Source organism: Strix aluco, chromosome 18 (genome assembly GCF_031877795.1).
Source record: "Strix aluco isolate bStrAlu1 chromosome 18, bStrAlu1.hap1, whole genome shotgun sequence".
Lineage (NCBI taxonomy): Eukaryota > Metazoa > Chordata > Aves > Strigiformes > Strigidae > Strix > Strix aluco.
This window is the reverse complement of record NC_133948.1, coordinates 14,944,494-14,962,446: the sequence shown is the minus strand read 5'-3', so window position 1 is coordinate 14,962,446 and position 17,953 is coordinate 14,944,494. Positions and strand designations below refer to the sequence as shown.

The following is a 17,953-nucleotide window of genomic DNA, read 5'->3' as shown; positions in this document are numbered from 1 at the left end:
TGGGAGATCAGTGCCGGGGGTGTCCCCGTGTGGGTGCTGGGTCCCCGGAGGGGGTCAGTGCCGGGGGTGTCCCCGTGTGGGTGCTGGGTCCCCGGAGGGGGGGTCAGTGCCGGGGGTGTCCCCGTGTGGGTGCTGGGTCCCCGGGTGCCTGTGCTGGGCTGCAAACGGGGGGCTGCGGGTGCTGCACCGGGCGCTCTCGGTGCCCCGCTGCCGCCAGCCCCCGCGCACCGGGCGGGGCGGGGGACCAAGGTTGTCCCCGGGGGGAGCCCTCGGCACCGCTCGGCGCTCTGTTTGCCGTCCGACCAGTTCCCCGGGTGCGCTGTGCCCGCACCCCACCCCCGGGCTCGGGGCGCGGCAGAACCCCGGGGCGGGGGGAGCCCCCGGCCCGGCGGGGACGCTGAGGCGGTGCCGCCGCTCCTCCTGCGCGGGGGTCCGCGCTCTGCTCCCCCCCCTCCGCTGCCGCTGACCCGGGGGGCCCGGGCGGGTGTCGGGGGGGGGGGGGTGCAGCCACCCCCGGCCCCCCCCGGCCCGCGGCTGCCGTTGCCCAGGCGCAGGCCCCGGCGGGGCGGTGCCGGCGGAGGAGGAGGAGGAGGCGGAGGAGGAGGCAGCGGGGCCGCCCTCAGCGCGCCGCCGCCACCCTGGGCCTGGGCCTGGGCCTGGGCCCGCGGAGGCCGCGCCCGGCCCGGCGGGGCTTTGCCGTGGCCGGGCGGAGGCGGCGGGGCCGGGCCGCGGAGCCGCCATGAAGGCGAGCGGAGGTGAGGCGGGGCGGCGAGCGGCGGCGGGCTCCGGGGCGGCCTCGCTGAGGGCCGGGGGGAGCGGGAACCCCCGCGCCGGGCCCCGAGGGTGCGGGAGGAGCGCGGGGAGGCCGCGGCCGGGGGGTAACGTGGCCGTGCCGCCGCGCAGAGGAGCCGGTGCTGCTGGCGGAGCTGAAGCCGGGCCGGCCCCAGCGCTACGACTGGAAATCCAGCTGCGAGACATGGAGCGTGGCCTTCTCCCCCGACGGCGCCTGGTTCGCCTGGTCGCAGGGGCACTGCGTGGTCAAGCTGATCCCCTGGCCCCTGGAGGAGGCCGAGCTGTGAGTACTGGGGGGGGGGCTGCATCGAGGCGGGGGGTGCACAGAGCCGGGGTGCGGGGATCCTGGGGGGCCCCGGCGGTTAAATGTCCATCCCTGCTTTCTCCCAGCACCTGCAAAACCTCAGAGCGCAAGAGCCGCGGCGGCAAAGCAGAGGCGAGGAGCCGAGGGGCGGCCAAGGAGAAGACGCTGGAGTGCGGCCAGATCGTGTGGGGCTTGGCCTTCAGCGCCTGGCCGGCAGCAGAGGCCGGGGAGACGGAGCCTGCCTGCGCCGTGGGGCTTCCCTGCCTGATCCTGGCCACCGGGCTCAACGACGGGCAGATCAAGGTCTGGGAGGTGCAGACAGGTGAGCAGCAGGCATGGCTGCAGGCTGGTGACTCTCCTCTTGCTCCCCCTTGGAGGGGGATCCCATCTCCATCCTTCCCCAAATACTTCCCCAGGGTGAGCGGGAGCCCCTGCCCTGTCCCAAGCGGGGCTGCCTGCCTGTGAGGGGCACTGCCTCGTTCCCCGTGGAGGGACTGTGCTGAGTGTGGCTCTTCTGCACAGGACACCTCCTCTTCAGCCTCTTGGGGCACCAGGATGTTGTGAGAGACCTGAGCTTCGCTCCTAATGGAAGCCTCATCCTTGTGTCAGCCTCACGGGACAAGACTTTGCGCGTTTGGGACCTGAGCAGAGACGGTAGGAGCGCACGGGGAGGTCCTTGGTGTTAGGTCACCCCTGGCTGAGGCTGGGCTCTGCTGCGGGGAAGTGGGAAGAAACCCACCTTGGCAGGGGAGATGGTGGGAGAGAATCTTTGGGGACAGTATTCAAGGCAGAAGGGGAGAGTCCTGCATTACGGAGCAGAACTGTCCCCTTCCAGTAGGGCCTGGGACATGCGGGAAGGGGTTGCAAGTAGACAGAGCTTGGGATCTGCCCAGGGGAACCCCCCAGCCCCATGTGCATTCCCTCTTGGGAAAGGGAGGGGAGAGCAGGGGCAGGGCCCAGCGCTGCCTCTCGTGCTCCTCTCTCGTGACTCGCGCGTCTGCCGTCCCCAGGGCGGCAGGTCCAGGTGCTGTCGGGCCACGTGCAGTGGGTCTATTGCTGCTCCATCTCCCCAGACTGCAGCATGCTCTGCTCTGCGGCCGGAGAGAAGTCGGTGAGTCCTGCGGGATGGGAGATACCCTGTGTCCAGTGCTTCCCTCCACCCTCCGTGTCCCCCCCCACCCCATGCAAGAAGTTCCCCTATGAGAAGGGGCCAGGTCGGAGCCACCCTGGCTCCTCGGCTGTTCTGGTTCTGTGGGGAGGAGCTGGGACCAGTGCCTTAAACCCCAAGGGGGAGATGCTTCTCCTCCATTCCCCCCCCGCCAGGGATGCTCCCAGCCTCGGACCCTGCCCCTGTCCTGCAGGCACTGCTGTGGAGCATGCGGTCCTACACCCTCATCCGGAGGCTGGAGGGGCATCAGAGCAGCGTGGTGTCGTGTGATTTCTCGCCGGACTCGGCACTCCTCGTCACCGCCTCCTACGACGCCTGCGTCATCATGTGGGACCCCTACACTGGCGAGCAGCTGAGGACGCTGCGGTACGGGGCCGGCGGGCCAGTGGGGGACTGTGGAAGGGGGGCAGGACAATGCTGTGGGGGTTTGTTAGGGCTGAATGTGGCCTTCCCTCCTAGCTGGGCATGGCCACCACCTCTCCCCTGTCTCCAGTGGCTGATGGGGGGCTCTGACTTGCTGGGTTTGGCCCCTCTGCCAGCCCCGGAGCACTGGGGATGGGGCTCATGGCAGCCTGGGGCTGATGCTGGGCTTGTTCTCCCCACCCGCAGCCACGTCCCCTTGCACTCAGTGGTGGACTACAGCAGCGAAGTCCACACCAGCTCCCTGCGCTCCGTCTGCTTCTCTCCTGAGGGCCTCTACCTGGCCACAGTGGCGGATGACAGGTGAGTGAACCCCCTTGGGGACCTCCAGCGGGAAGAGGGGTCCCAGGACACCACCAAAACGAACCAGGAGCTCAGGACGTGCCAGTGGGGAGCAGACCTCGCGTGCCAGGCCCCCACCAATGCCTGGTGTGAGGGGAGAGGGCAAGGCTGCCTGGGACACCGTGGCTTGGCTGTGGCAAGGGGTAGCAAGGTCAGGGCCCTGTTGCCCCTCTGAGTGACGAGCTGGGGCCCGTGTCCTCCTCCGTGCTGTGTCACCCTCCCTCGCTGTGCCCCTCAGCACAGTCACTAGCTCTGTCTGCATCCAGCTCAGCTCTACAGGGGACAGTGCCTCCCGCCTTGCTGCCGTGTTGTGACACTCCTGGGATGCTCTAAGCCCATGGGAAGAAAATCCTACTCCAGAGTTTGCATGCATTCAGGTGAACCCAGAGGCTTTCTTTTAGCTGCAGGCACTGCGTGGATGTGGGCCTGGCATTGTGTCCCCTCTCTTTCTCCTTAGGCTCCTGAGGATCTGGGCGTTGGAGCTGCGGTCGCCGGTTGCGTTTGCTCCCATGACCAACGGCCTGTGCTGCATGTACTTTCCACACGGCGGTTTCATTGCCACAGGGTGCGTATTTGGGAGAAGAAGGTGGAGAAACGTGGGGCTGCTCCCTCCTCCTGCAGCTCTGGGTCTGCTCAGCAAATTCTGGGCTTCCCTGGGAGGGTGCAGTCTGGTTTCCTGGGCTGGGGAACGCGTAGTTGCTGCAAGCTTGGGATTTTGGGGGGGTAACGGAGCTTTCTTGAGTCTCTCTGCCTTGTGCTCATGGCTCGTTTGGGTCCCGTTGCAGCACCAGAGATGGCCACGTCCAATTCTGGACCGCTCCAAGGGTCCTCTCGTCGCTAAAGCACTTGTGTCGCAAAGCTCTGCGCACCTTCCTGACGACGTACCAGGTCCTCGCGCTCCCCATTCCCAGGAAGCTGAAGGAATTCCTCACTTACCGGACATTTTAAGGCAGCGTGGAAAGTGGGGGCACAGAGGCGAGAGCCCTCTGCCCGGCTGCAGGGCTTGGCCTGGGTCGGCGGAGGCACCACGGTGACGATGTCTCGCTGATTCGTGAGCTGTGGGGCGGGAGAGTGCTGCTCCCCTTGTTCTGGGGCTGCGTCTGTGAGTGTGGAGGGATTTTTCCATATAATAATACTAGAACCCAGCAAAAATGCATGCAGAGGGCAAGGGGCGCAGCTGTGGTGGCCCCGCAGGGGACACGGGTTCCCCCTGTCCCCCTGCTATCTGCAAGTTTTGGGGCAGGTGCTTTTGCTTCCAAGTGCAATGTTGTGGGTTGGAGGTTAGCAGCCGCAGTGTGAGCAGAGCTTTTGTCGTTTGTACGAATACGGGGCTACAACTGTCCCTGACAAAACCGACCCTCACCGGGACCGGCTCGCACTGTAGCTTAGTTCCCGGAGGAGCGCGGGCTCTGCCACTCTCCTGGTCTGGCGTGAGCTGGACAAACCCGAGCAGGTCTCTGCGGACTAGATGACAGCGACGACAGAATAAAAAAATGATTCCTCACCTCTTTCCTCTTGACTGGTAGAGGTGACGTGGGGATACGTGGCAGGGCAGGCTCCAGCCCTCCCGCCGCAGCCGTCGGGGTGGCAGTGGGTGCTCACTCGGCTCTGAGGCGCAGGCCAGCGAGTGTTCAGCAGTGGGTGCTGGGGAGGATCAGCCCACCATGAAGGTGGGACACGAGGCTTCAGGCAGCCCCCAGCTCCCATTCCTCCGCTGCTTTTTCTCCCCGCTGGAGCTCAGCACTCGAGCAGCCCGATGTCCACACACGCTGCACGCGAAGCGTGCTTGTCTCCCTCTAGCTTAGCTGGTGGCTGGAGTGCCAGCACGTGCTTTGAGGCCCCTGTGTGGCAGAGGGCTGGTTCTGTGACCCCAGCTGATGGAGAAGACGGGGAATGTCTCCTCTAAACTGCTCCCCAGGATGTTTTCCCTTGCGAGCAGCTTGCTGTGCATGGCTGACCCGCTGAGCGGGGGGGGCACAGGCCACGGCTCTACTGCTCGGCGCGTGAGCAGCTCTGCCCTGCGAGGGGGGAGGTTTTGCAGGCAGGTAAGAGCAGCCAGACTTCAGCCTGTGTGGGTGCGACGCCTTTGCAATGGGGCTGGGGCTGGGGCTTCAGCCACCTCCCATCAGTCCTTGCTGCACAGGAAGGAAAACAAAAGACAAGTGCAACCTGCTGGGCTTTAGAGGCAGCTGTATTTCCTGGTGAAGCTTAGAAACAACGCTGCCCAACTCTTGCGCCCTGGCTGGAAGCGGAAAGCTGCCGGGAGCAGTGCTGGGCCCGGGGCTGATGGTCCCTCCCAGCTTCCACGAGCTCCGGCAACGCGAGTGAGGGTCAGCCCAGCAGGACTCAGGCTTCGGCCACGATCAGGTCCCTGGTGACTTGGAAGGCCGCGATGAGGGAGCTCAGCTGAATCTTTTCACTGGTCCCAGCCGCCAGCCGGTACCTGGAGCAGGGGGCAAGGGCAGGTTTGGGTAGTTACACCACTGTTTGCACCCCAACAAAGTGACAGCCTGGGTCAGGATGGGTGCCAGCAGTGCCCAGCGGCTGCCAAGACCTGGCACAGCGTGGTAGCGGTGACCCCGGTGGGGTGGGCACACTGGCAGCCCCCCAGCTGGGGAGTTTTGGGGCACTGGGTGGGAGTGAGTGGACACTTACTCGATATCTGCCATTTTGATCAGCAACTGGATGCGGACGGAGGGTGGGAAATCAACTGTGGAGAGAAGGAGACAGTGCACGTTGGTGCGGCGGGGGACACAGGTGGTTGTCCCTCGCTGGGTCAGCAGGAGCTGCCCCCGCAAGCCCCCACCTCTGTGCACAAACAGGTGGATCTCGGTGAGGATGTCCTGCAGGGCCAAGCCCTTCAGCGTCTTCAGCTCCATGATTTCTGAGATGAGAGTGAGTGAAGGGCTTTCTTCCAGGCCTTTCCCTGTGAGATCCCACTCCTTACCCCCTGACAACCCCCAGTGAGCAGCACCCACCCCAGCCGGAGCAGGAGGTCACAGGATGGGAAGCTTCAGCAAAGAGGAGGATTTATAGCAGCGGGGATTAAACTCTGGGGCCAGCGGAGGGAAAAGGATACTGCGATAGGCAGTGGAAAAGTCCTGGTTCAGCATCCAGTCGAGGATGTTGGAGATGTCAGACTTGAGGGGGTGTCCCGTGCAGGTGTAGACATTCTCCTCTGTCACCTTCCCGAAGGCCATGGCGGTGCTCTGAGGAAGAGGAGGGTGGAGGAAGGATGAAGAGCTCAGTCTTTCTTCCACTGACCTCTCCGGGGCAGCTGCCTGTGTGGGGCTGACCGCTGCTGGCTTGCACGAGGAGAGTGGCCGTGGCCACAGTCTGTACCTGCAAGATATTAAGGGCTCTGCGCATGTCACCGCTCGAGAGGGTCACCAGAGCCTTCATCCCATCCTCAGTCACATCCACCCTGGAAAACAAGACCTGGGGCTGCAGAGGGAGCCAGCGTGGCTGGAGGGAGATATAACTGTGGAAAACCAAGCCCTCTGCTCCTCCCCGTGTAGGAGAATGGGGAAAAAGGGGGCCCGGAGGATGCCGCAGAGCCCCCCGCCGCCCCCGGCTCACCCCTCCTCCTGTATGACGTGCTGCAGCCGGGGCACCATCAGCTCTGGGGTGAGGGGGCCGAAGCGGAAGCGCGTGCAGCGGGACTGCAGGGCGGGGATGATCTTGGAGAGGTAGTTGCAGATGAGGCAAAAGCGGGTGTTTTCTGTGAACTTCTCGATCACTGCAAAGAGGAGGGAGGAGAGGTTGAACCTTGGCTGGGCTGGGAAAGGCTGAAGGGGTGCCACTGGTGTGGGGTCCCCAGCACCCCTCACCTCGCCTCAGGGCGTTCTGAGCATCCTGGGTCATGGCGTCAGCTTCATCCAGGATGACGAGCTTGAAGCCTTTCCTTAAAAAGGGAGAAAAACAGGGTGGCTTTTGTCCTGGCTGCTGGCTTGGTGCTGGAGAAGGGGGAGTGGGGGGTGCTTATTCCCAGCCTGGCCCCCATGAACGCTCCCAGGGAGCCTTCCCTTCCCCTCCAGACTGGATCCTGATCACACATCCTTACCATCCTCATCCTCCCTGCTCACCGGGCACCCCTGGCTCCTTCCCACCCGCTTCCCACCCCGGGAGCCCCCCCAAACCCCCCTCCTGAGCCGAGCGCTGGGGCGGGCTGTGTCAGCAGGGGGATGGCAAAGGGATGGGGAGCTTTGGGAAGCGCAGACCCACCACTTACTTAAAGATGGTCCTGGTGCTGGCGAAGCTCAGGATGGGCCCTCGCACAATGTCGATACCCCGGTCGTCGGAGGCGTTGAGCTGGAGGGAGACGGCGTGGATCCGCCATCCCTCCCTGAGGATGCACCCAGGGGTGGGGGGGACCCCGCTGTCACCCCCCCATCCCATCCCCACTTACCTCCAGCACCATGGAGCCAAACTCGCGCTCCCGGTAGAGCTGCCTGGCGCAGGCGAGGATGGTCGAGGTCTTACCGGTACCGGGAGGGCCATAGAGGAGAAGGTGCGGGAGCCGGTCCTCGCTGATGAACCGCTGCACTGGAGACGGGATAACGGGCTTGGGGGAGGCCCGGTACCCCCCGGCGGTGTTGCAGGGCGGGGGTTACTTACCGGGGGGTGTGTACTTACCGGGGGGGGGGGGTGTTACTTACCGGTGCTGAGGATATCCCGGTGAGACACCAGCTCCGACAGCGCCTGCGGCCGGTACTTCTCCACCCTGCACCGGAGAGAGCGCACCGGGCGGGGGGGGTGAGCCCGGGGCAGCGCCCGCCGCTCCCCCCCGTCCCCCCCGTCCCCTCGGTCCCGGTCGTACCACGGGAGGTTCCCGCCGCCCGCCCGCGCCATCCTCCGCCGTCTCGCGAGAGCACCGGGGGGACGGGGCGGTGCTTGTGCTGGAGGAGGGGGGGCACAGCGCTGGGAGGGGCTAAAACGGGGTGTTGGGCTTGGCTTTGGGGTGTTCGGCACGGCAAGGTCGTGTTTGTGCGCTTGGGGGGAGAGAGAGCGCTGGGGGCGCATCCTGGCTTGTATCAGCGCTAGTGTGGCCAGCAGAAGGAGGGAGGGGATAGTCCTCCTGTGCTCTGCACTGGTGAGGCCACACCTGGAGGGTTGTGTCCAGTTTTGGGCACCTCAATGCAAGAGAGATCTCGAGGGGCTGGAGCGAGGGCAGAGGAGGGCAACGACCTGGGGAAGGGCCTGGAGAATAAATCCTGTGAGGAGAGATTGAAGGAGCTGGGACTGTTCAGTGTGAGGAGGAGAAGGGGAGGGGAGACCTCATCACTCTCTACAGCTCCCTGAAAGGACGTTGTGGAGAGGTTGGTGCTGGTCTCTTCTCACAGGGGATTAGTGACAGAACAAGAGGGAACGGCTTTAAACTGCAACAGGGGAGGTTCAGACTGGACATGAGGAAAAAACTTTTCAGAGAAAGAGTGGTCAGAGAGTGGAATAGGCTGCCCAGGCAGGGGGTGGAGTCACCATCCCTCGGTGTGTTTAAGGGTCGTTTGGATGAGCTGTTGGGGGATGTGGGGTAGGGGAGAACTTTGTAGAGTCGGGCTGAGGGTTGGACTCGATGATCCCGAGGGGCTTTTCCAACCTGAGTGATTCTGTGTGATTCTGAGTGACTGAAGCAGGGTGCTGGACATGGGTTTGGGGGAGCGCCAAAGCAAGGCTGTGTCTGTGCTTTTGGGGGGAGCACGGTACCGGGGATGGCAAAAGTAAAGTCGTGGGCATGTTTTTGGGGAGAGCATGGTGCTGGGAATTGTTGGAGCAAGGTCATGGACACGCTCTGGGGAGAGCAGGGTGCTGGCACTCCCCAGAGCAAGGTGGTGCCCGGGCTCTCAGGGAGAGCATGGCACTGTGAAGTGAGGGACCTTGGCCTGGTTTTCACAGAATCATCTAGGTCGGAAGAGACCTTGAAGATCCTTCAGTCCAACCATGAACCTCACACTGACTGTTCTCAACTCCACCAGATCCCTCAGCACAGACCCAGACCAACCAGCACTGACCTTCCCGAGCACAGCTCAGCAGGCAGCAAAGGCCAGGAATTATTCCCTGCAGCCATCTTGTTTTGGACCGCTGTCTGACGAGTGGTGATGCCCTGAGATGTGCTGATCTTGCGAGAGGCCTCGCCTGTGCTGCTGGTGGGCTGGATCACAAGCCAGCTGAGCATCGTGGCAGCCACAGGGCTCCTGAGCTGCCTCTGGAGCAGCAAAAGGGACAGGCAACTCCATTTGTCAGTGTCGCAAGGGTTGTCCCCAAGGTTTGCAGCCTGGGTTGGGCAGGTCAGAGTGAAGAGGAGATGTGTGAGTTATTCCCATCAACCAAAGCAAAGTGGCAGTGCCTTTTTCTGCAGAGGGAGTCCTCCTAAAAGTGTGGGAATGCACCTCCAGGCTCAGCTATCCAGGGACACTCAGCAAAGTCGGTCTGAATAAATCAAGTGCTTCCCTGCATGGGGAGGTTAGACCCAGCCTCATCGTTGCTACGTTGGATATCGCTGGAATTGCCCAAATCAAGACCTCTGTCAACCTACTCGCTTTTCTGCTTGCAGTGCTGACACAGGAGCCTCCTCTTTGCCACCATTCCCTCCCATATCACAACTGCTTTTATGGTTGGACGCGACGATCTTAAAGGTCTTTTCCAAGCTAAATCATCCTATGATTCTATGATGGAGGAAAGTTGTGGGCATGATTTTGGGGAGACCGCAGTGTGGATACTCATGAAAGCAAGGTCATGCCTGTGCTTTTAGGAAAGCACAGCACCAGAAATTGCTAAAGCAAGGTTATAGGCATGCCTTTGGGGACAGCACGGCACCAGGAATCGCTTAAGCAAGGTTGTGGATGTGCTTTTGGGGAGAGCATGGCACTGGGAGTTGCCAGAAGAAAGTTGTGACCATGCTCTCAGGGTGTCCCCACTCTTGGAAAGGCCTCTGGGTGAGAGGGGCACCCAAAGGCTGCAGGCTGGGGTGAAGGGCAGCAGCTCTGGGGGCTGCCTTGGAGCTGGGGGAGAGGAGACCGACTGTGTCCCCAGTGTGACGGGAGCAGCAAACCCGAGAGGTGGCTGTGGGGAGGGGAAAACCTTTATCCCTGTCCCTGCCACTTCCCGGGGCACGAGAGCAGCCTGAAGATTTGCAGGTCTTTTTTTTATGGTTGACTAACTCAAAAAATCAGCCCTGACTTCTGTCCCTCACACTTGGCTGAATAACAGGGGTGTCTCTGCCTGGGGCTGGGTGGCTCCTGGCTATTCCTGGAGGTGCTGGATATGGCCTCTTCTCACCAGAGTCATCTCCGAAGGAAGAGGGGTCTGTGCTATTTCAGGCTGGGCTTTGGCAAACGGCTGGAGCCTCCTTAGAGAAGGGGCTTAGAGGGAATAATAACCTAAGCTGGCTGGTGGGGATGTTCAGGTGCTGCTCTGGTTTACATGCCACGGATGGAGAAAGGAAGGCAGGGCTGCGGTGAGAAGCTCTGGCTTGGAAAGCACAGGCAGAGAGATGATGGGAAGAGATCCGTTGGGAAGTAGAGGTGATGGGGAGTATATCGGGGGGCAAAAAAAATCATGGGAAATCCCGTCGCTGGTAAGGGAAGGGAAAACATCAAGAGCTCCAGGTCAAATCCTATAGCAACCCCAAAAGCTGCCAGAGGGTAGTTGCTTTCCTATTTTTTTAACTTTTTTTTTTTTTTTTAAATTTTTTTTCACCCCCAGCCTCATAAGGGAAAGCAGGAGCTGGAAGCTGAGCTCAGCAAGCCTCAGCCGCTCCTCTGGGCACGTGACAGCTGTGACAGATGGCCCTTCTGATGGCAGGCGAGGAGCTGCGAGGTCCTTCCCGAGCACCTGGGAACTGTCTGGGAGGTGCGACCTGGAGCCTGATGGGCTTGGGCTTCTTCTCTGGTAGCAGGTCCAGAGCTGCTGTCCTCCCCTACTTTCACCTGGGGCAGGCTTTTGTCCTTCAAAATGGATTTTTCCAGGTGTTTCCTCCCTGCTGTGCCCCATCATTAATAAATTGAGCTCCAGACGAGGCAAAATCTTTGGAGGAGGCAGGCAAAGTCTCCTGCTTGTGGCTGGTGTACACGCTGAAATCCACGGTGATATCTCTCATGGGTGATTTCACCTCCTTCTTGACCAGATTGCTTTAAAGATTATTTTTTTAAAAATTCGTTGTTGTTTGATATTGTTGTAATTGATGGGTGCATCCCCCTGCAATGATTCTGCATTGTTAGAACCAGCTGAATTATTAACTGGTGTCCGAGCTGCCTGTCCTGGCTTATTTACCTGTTATACCTCTTGGGTAGGGGACTGGCAGGTTACATCTGACTTGGTAAACAGTGCTATAAATTTATAGCCCTGTCGATAGGTTTGTTAACAGCCCTGAGGCATCAGGTGCATCCCTTCAGAAGAGGATGAGGGAATTCCAGAGAGATGGTGGCAGAGATGGTGGCGGCAGAGATGGTCTTTCACAGGGAAGAAAAATGGGGAGTCCTTGAGAGGCGAAGTCCAAGAGATGGACCCATCCAGTGTGGAGGTGGAGATGCTGTTCAGCGTGTTAATAATAAAGAAATAAAAATGCTAATATCAGAAGGGGCCCTTGTGTGCAGAGTGGCACCCAGCCTTTGAGATGAATGGAGACAACCCTGAATTTAAGGGGTCAGCAGCACATAAAAGCCTCATGGGGTGGTTTTGTGGGGGATTTGGTGGGAAGAGCCTTATGTGATGCTGTGGCAACTCACAAGCCAGCGAAGGGTTGGTTTCACGAGGGTGGGTTTGGTTGGGTTCACCTGGTGGGTGGTGAGCCGGCCGTGCTGAGGGGATGCCCTCTCCCTTCCCAGCTGGCTGCTGTGCCCCGGCAGAGCATCCCCCTCCCGAGGCGCCACGTGAAAACAAACCTGATTTAAAGACACTCTTGGTAGCTCCAAGCTCACGGACATGCAAGAAAACCAACAGAGGTGAATTAAGTCATTACAAGATCACAGGTCAAATGAAGGATGTGATTGGCGAAAGCCAGGAGGGATTTACCAAGGGCAAATCGTACTTGACAAACCTGATCGCCTTCTACGACAAAGTAGGTGTTGGGGCGAGCAGTGGGCACTGTCTGCCTGGATTTCTCCAAGGCTTTCGATACGGTTCCGCACAGCTTCCTCCTAGAGAGTCTGATGTGTTACGGCCCAGCCAAGTGGTCTGTGGGTGGGTGGGGAACTGGCTGACAGGCCCCACCCAGAGGGTGGTGGGAAATGGCTCCTTTTCAAACTGACAACCTGTTACAAGTGGGGTCCCCCAGGGATCGATATTGGGCCCAACGCTGTTCAGTATCTTCATAAGTGATCTGGGTGATGGGTCAAGTGTACCCTGATGACGTTTGCTGACGATACCAAGCTGAGTGGGGAAGGGGACACTGCGGAGGGGAGAGCCACCCTGCAGGAAGACCCGGATAGGCTGGAAGAGGGGGCTAACGAGAACCTTGTGAAGTTCAACAAGGCCAAGTGTAAGGTCTTGCACCTGGGAAAACATAATCCAGGAGTGCAGCAGAGGCTGGGATCCACCTGTCTGGGGAGAAGCTGTGGAAAGGGGCCTGGGGGTCCTTATGGACAACAAGCTCAAGATGAGTGAGCAGTGAGCTGCAGCAGCAAAGAAAGCCAACAGGGTGCTGGGCTGCATCAACAAGGGCATCCCCAGCAGAGGTAAAGAATCATCATCCCACTCTACTCGGCACTTGCCAGGCCACACCTGGAATACTGTGCTGAGTTTTGGTCCCTGCTGTACAAAAAAGCTGTGGCCAGGCTGGAGAGGGCCCAGAGAAGGGCCACAAAGATGGTCAAGGGACTGGAAAGCCTTCCCTGTGAGGAAAGGCTGAGAGAATTGGGTTTGTTCAGCCTTGGGAAGGGAAGGCTTAGGGCAGACCTTATCACCATGGTCCAGTATTTAAAGGGTGGCTACAAAGAAGATGGAGACTCCCTTTTTACAAGGAGACACGTGGAAAAGAAGGGGTAATGGGTACAAGTTACTCCTGGGGAGATTCCGATTGGACACAAGGGGAAGGTTTTTCTCAAGGAGAACAATCAGCCACTGCAATAATCTCCCCAGGGAAGTGGTGGATTCCCCAACATCGGACACTTTCAAGATTCCGCTGGGCAGGGTGCTGGGCCATCTTGTCTAGGCCGTGCTTTTGCCAAGATATGTTGGACCAGATGATCCTTGAGGTCCTTTCCAGCCTATTCATTCTGTGACGGATTCTATGAAGAAACATTTTATAGGAAGCTATTGTGCCAAAAACAACTTGTGTTGAAGAAATGGAGTAGTTAATGTTGCTGAGTAACAACGCACACAGCTAGCCTGTGTACCGAACCCAGGCACTGGTAACGAAGGAAATGAATAATTCAAGCTGTCCAAGGCTGCAGAATAGAAAAACACAGGTTTTCTTATTGACCTCCTGCCCCTTCCCGTCATCCGTAATGTGCATCCATCCTTCGCGCCACAGGCCAGCCCAGCTCTGAGCGTGTGAATTGTCCCACCAACTGCAACAGAGTGTTTTGGGGAGTGTGAGGTTTGGCGTACGCCCGAAATCACTGCAGGGCTGCTGCTGCTTGTGGCTTTGGTTTGGGTTTTTTTCCCAGCAGTCTCCCTGCTTGTATTTTATTTTATTTTATTTTATTTTATTTTATTTTATTTTATTTTATTTTATTTTATTTTATTTTATTTTATTTTATTTTATTTTATTTTATTTTATTTTGTTTTATTTTGTTTTATTTTGTTTTATTTTGTTTTATTTTATTTTATTTTATTTTAATTTATTTTATTTTATTTTATTCTATTTTATTTTATTCTATTTTATTCTATTTTATTCTATTTGGCTTTATTTTATTTTATATTTCATTTTATATTTTATATTTTATTTTATATTTTATATTTTATATTTTATATTTATATTTTATATTTTATATTTTATATTTTATATTTTATATTTTATATTTTATATTTTATTTTACTTTATATTTTATTTTATTTTATTTGGCTTTATTTTGCTTTATTTTATTTTATTTGGCTTTATTTGGCTTTATTTGGCTTTATTTTGCTTTATTTATTTATTTTGAAGGGCAGATACCAGGACTGTGGGAATATTTTTGCACTGGAAGCTGGTGGACTCATGGCGAGGGGGCAAAGGCTGTCAAGGGGGATCCGCTTGCTCCCCAGCACCCCGACTTTGCGCTGGGGCTCTCAGCATCCTCTCTCCTCCGGGTACCATCCTGCCCTCCCTTGTAAGCGGATCTGGGACCAGCGGACCCAGCAATGGCGAGGCTGGGAGTTTGGATGTTTTAGGGACAAAAAATAATCTGTTGTTGCAAATGCGCTGAGTACAGAGAGTGCCTTGCCCTCTTATCTCTGGTTTGGTTGTTGAAAGACTTGATTAACCACAGAAGCCATCAGGAGAGAAAATTTCCAGCGTGGTAGTTTGTGTTTTTTTTTCCTGTGCTCCAGTTAAGGACAAGAATTGTATCGCGTTTCCAACACGGGCGGCGGTGCAATATCTGGTGGTTACTGCCTGCCCCGAGCACGGTGCAATATCTGGTGGTTACTGCCTGCCCCGAGCGCGGTGCAATATCTGGTGGTTACTGCCTGCCCTGAGCGCGGTGCAATATCTGGTGGTTACTGCCTGCCCCGAGCGCCGCCCGCAGCTCTCCGGCCAATGTCGGCCTTTCCAGAGCGCTCTGCCTCCTTCTTCCTGGGGGAAAAGGTGGCAGAGCGGGAGGATGCTTCTCCCCTGGGACCCCCCCAGGGCTGCACCAGCACCCACCAGCACCCACCAGTGCCACCCAGCTGCTGCAGTGCTGCTTCCTCCCATCCACCCCAGCTAAACCCCAGTTGAAGCGTATCAATGTATATATATATATATATATATATGTGCGTGTGGAGTTAAGAACAAAGTTGAGAACGCGGCCCAGCTAAGAAGGGATCCTCTGCCTTATGAAATCGCCGCAGGTTTTTCCTTCCAGCAGCCCACTGGTGGCTCAGGCGGGTTCTCACTGCCCGGGCCCGCTGTGGATTGCAAAGTGCCCGAGCGAGTCCCAGCCTGAGCCAAACCCGGTGAGCAGCAGGGAACGGCTTTGTGCGGCTCTGGCTGGCATCCCCGTCGGATTTAGAGATTGTATGATATGGTATGAGATTGTATGATATGGTATGGTATGATATGATATGATATGATATGATATGATACGATATGATACGATATGATACGATATGATACGATATGATATATGACATGACATCATATTATATTACATTATATAATATAATATCATATCATATTATATCACATTATATTATATTAATTATATTACATCATATTATATTATATTATATCATATCATATCATATCGTATCATATCGTATCATATAATGTCATATCATATTATATTATATTATATTACATTACATTACATTATATTATATTATCTCATATTATATTATACATTCTATTCTATTCTATTCTATTCTATTCTATTCTATTCTAATATTATAGTATATTGTGTTATATTATTATATTATATTATATTATATTATATTATATTATATTATAGTATAGTATAGTATAGTATAGTATAGTATAGTATAGTATAGTATAGTATAATATTAAAGTATATTGTGTTATATTATTATATTATTATATTATATTATAGATATGATATGATATGATATGATATGATATGATATGATATGATATGATATGATATTTCTGTTCAGTTTGGGTATGGTAGTCTGGCATCCTCCTATTCTATTCTATTCTATTCTATTCTATTCTATTCTATTCTATTCTATTCTATTCTATTCTATTCTATTCTATTCTATTCTATTCTATTCTATTCTATTCTATCCTACTCTATTCTATTCTCTTTCTTTTCAGTTTGTGTATGATTATCCGGCATCCCCTTTCTATTTATATGATATGATATGATATTGTGATTCTTCTTCCTCTTCTTCCTCTTCTCCTTCTCCTCAAATTGGCTTTTTGAACCCTTTTGCTGTATTTTCCTCCCCTTTATCACCCCTCCACAACCTATTTGGGGGTTCCCGTGACTGCCGGCAGCGGGTGCAGGCAGGGTCCTGCCCTCGGCCACTGCCCCGCTCTCACCCAGGGAGTTGCTGGTGTTTCCCATCCGGGGGGGGAGTCCCTCTGAGTGCCCCTTACAGACAGGGTTGGGGACACTGCAGAGCCAGGGTGGCTGCAGCTTTGGGTCCCTTCCTGGCAGGACAGCACAAAACCGACCAAAAAGCTAAAATTCCAGTAATTTCTATAAACCCCCTCTAATCTGCTTCTTCCCACCCTCAAAGAGAGTTTTGTAGTAAGCAAATGGGTTGCTCGTGCGAGGAGGAAAAGGGGTGTGCGGGGTTATCCCAACGCGGGAGCAAGCCTGGAAATGAAAACATCTGATTAGAAACAGGCAGAAATCAGCCAGTTTCAAACTTTTTTCGCCATATCCCAACTCAAGGGTGAGAAGATCACTGCAAACACAGCTGGTTTAAGCTGATGGATAAAGTCATTTGGCTTGTGTTCTCTGTGGAGTTGATATGGACTAGGACAGGTTCTTCAACTGGGAATAAAGTCAAATCTCCAAAGCCAAGGAGGTCATGGGTGAGAGGAAACTTTGCTCTGGGGGAGTGGGACAGGCAGCATTCTCCTGGCTCCATCTCTTCCCAAAGAGCTGCTGAGCTTGTTGGCCAGGCTTGGCCATTCTTGACTGCCTCCAGGTACCTTTTTTATAGATATAATTTATATATAAAATTATATATAATTACACATATTTTTATAGATATATAGACACATACACCGAGGTTCTGTAGAGCTTCTCAAGCACAGCAGGCGGCAGAGGGAAAGGCTCTTCTCCAAGGGAAAGGCTTCAGCACCAGGAGGTCAGTGCGTGCTGCCTGCACCCCCTTTCTCTGCCACCCCCTAGGGCTGGGCTGAACCCCAAAACAGCTGAGTGTGCTAGAGAGGAGTCGGGGTTCATCCCCTGTGTGTGGACTTAGTGCTTCTATAGGGGCTCTGGCCGCTGGGAAACGGAGATCCAGGGGTGCGTGCAGAGCTGGGGGGGCTCTTTTGGCTTCTACCCAGCAACCTGGGCATGAGCATGGGGCCATCACCGTGGCCTCTGGGCAGGGGACAGCGGAGGGGTGTCTGGGTGCCCTCCCTTGTACCCTGCCACTGCTCCACAAACCGCATCCTTGGTATTTTAACCCCCCGGAGCAGCGCTGGGAGAGGGGAGCTGGGGGGAGAGAAGGGGGAGGCACGCTGTGGCACACGCCAGCTTGATTTTTATTTGATTTTGGTCCCTTTGAGGCCAAATCCTGTGGCTAGGGCAGGGACCGCAGGGTTTGGCCTTGGCTTTCCCCGATCCCACTACAGATTTCCATCCTGGCTGCCCTCCCTAACCATCCCCTTCTGCACAACCCTTGGGGTCCGTAGGGTGAGGCAGGGTTTGGCCTGGCCCTGGGCAGCATCAGCACCCCCTCGGTGCCAGGGGGGCCGTGGGCTGAGAGCACTGCTGGGGGAACCAGCGCCTCCTGCCCCCAGCGATGTGAACCCTGCCCCGTTCCTTCCACAGTTCCTTGGTGCACCCCATTGCGTCTTCCTTAGGCCTTTGGGGGTGCACGTCCCCCGTACCTCCCCAGCTGCTCCTGCCCCGCAGGCACACACAGTGCAGCACGGCTCCCCATCGCGGCTGCGCCCCAACTGCACCAGGGACCCCCATTGCAGCAGCCCCCCCCAATGCAGCCGGGGCCCCTATTGCAGCAAGGCCCCCAGGTGGTAGGATCCCCCGTTGCAGCAGGGTCCCCCCATTACACCAGAGTCCGCCACTGCAGCAGGACCCCCATTGCACCATTCCCCCCATTCCACCAGCTCCCCTGCCATTGCACGAGCCCCCCCATTGCACCAGGGGCCC

The 17,953-nt window shown here is 56.4% G+C and overlaps 2 protein-coding genes across 4 annotated transcripts; one reads left to right on the top strand and one right to left on the bottom strand.

Moving 5' to 3' along the window:
* Positions 1-596: 596 nt before the first annotated feature.
* On the top strand, positions 597-4,530 carry WSB2 (WD repeat and SOCS box containing 2). 2 transcript variants are annotated; one of them, XR_012625638.1, is made up of 10 exons: positions 597-755; positions 904-1,075; positions 1,183-1,418; positions 1,619-1,750; positions 2,107-2,207; positions 2,458-2,630; positions 2,874-2,987; positions 3,293-3,403; positions 3,484-3,591; positions 3,812-3,830. XR_012625638.1 is itself a non-coding variant. In XM_074844094.1 (9 exons), the coding sequence occupies exons 1-9, from the start codon at positions 740-742 to the stop codon at positions 3,972-3,974; spliced, it is 1,215 nt and encodes a 404-aa protein (XP_074700195.1). In that variant the 5' UTR covers positions 597-739; the 3' UTR covers positions 3,975-4,530. The 2 variants fall into 2 exon arrangements, 1 of the variants encoding a protein (XP_074700195.1); XM_074844094.1 differs by lacking the exon at positions 3,293-3,403 and having other exon boundaries at positions 3,812-4,530.
* A 624-nt stretch (positions 4,531-5,154) lies between these two features.
* RFC5 (replication factor C subunit 5) lies at positions 5,155-7,898 on the bottom strand. Of its 2 annotated transcripts, XM_074844096.1 has the most exons (11): positions 7,846-7,898; positions 7,685-7,749; positions 7,435-7,571; positions 7,258-7,337; positions 6,857-6,930; positions 6,606-6,765; positions 6,369-6,450; positions 6,106-6,235; positions 5,833-5,910; positions 5,682-5,736; positions 5,161-5,469 (listed from the first exon to the last, which is right to left on the bottom strand). In XM_074844096.1, the coding sequence occupies exons 1-11, from the start codon at positions 7,875-7,877 to the stop codon at positions 5,373-5,375; spliced, it is 990 nt and encodes a 329-aa protein (XP_074700197.1). In that variant the 5' UTR covers positions 7,878-7,898; the 3' UTR covers positions 5,161-5,372. The 2 variants fall into 2 exon arrangements, with proteins under 2 accessions (XP_074700196.1, XP_074700197.1); XM_074844095.1 differs by having other exon boundaries at positions 5,155-5,469; positions 5,682-5,910.
* Positions 7,899-17,953: the final 10,055 nt, after the last annotated feature.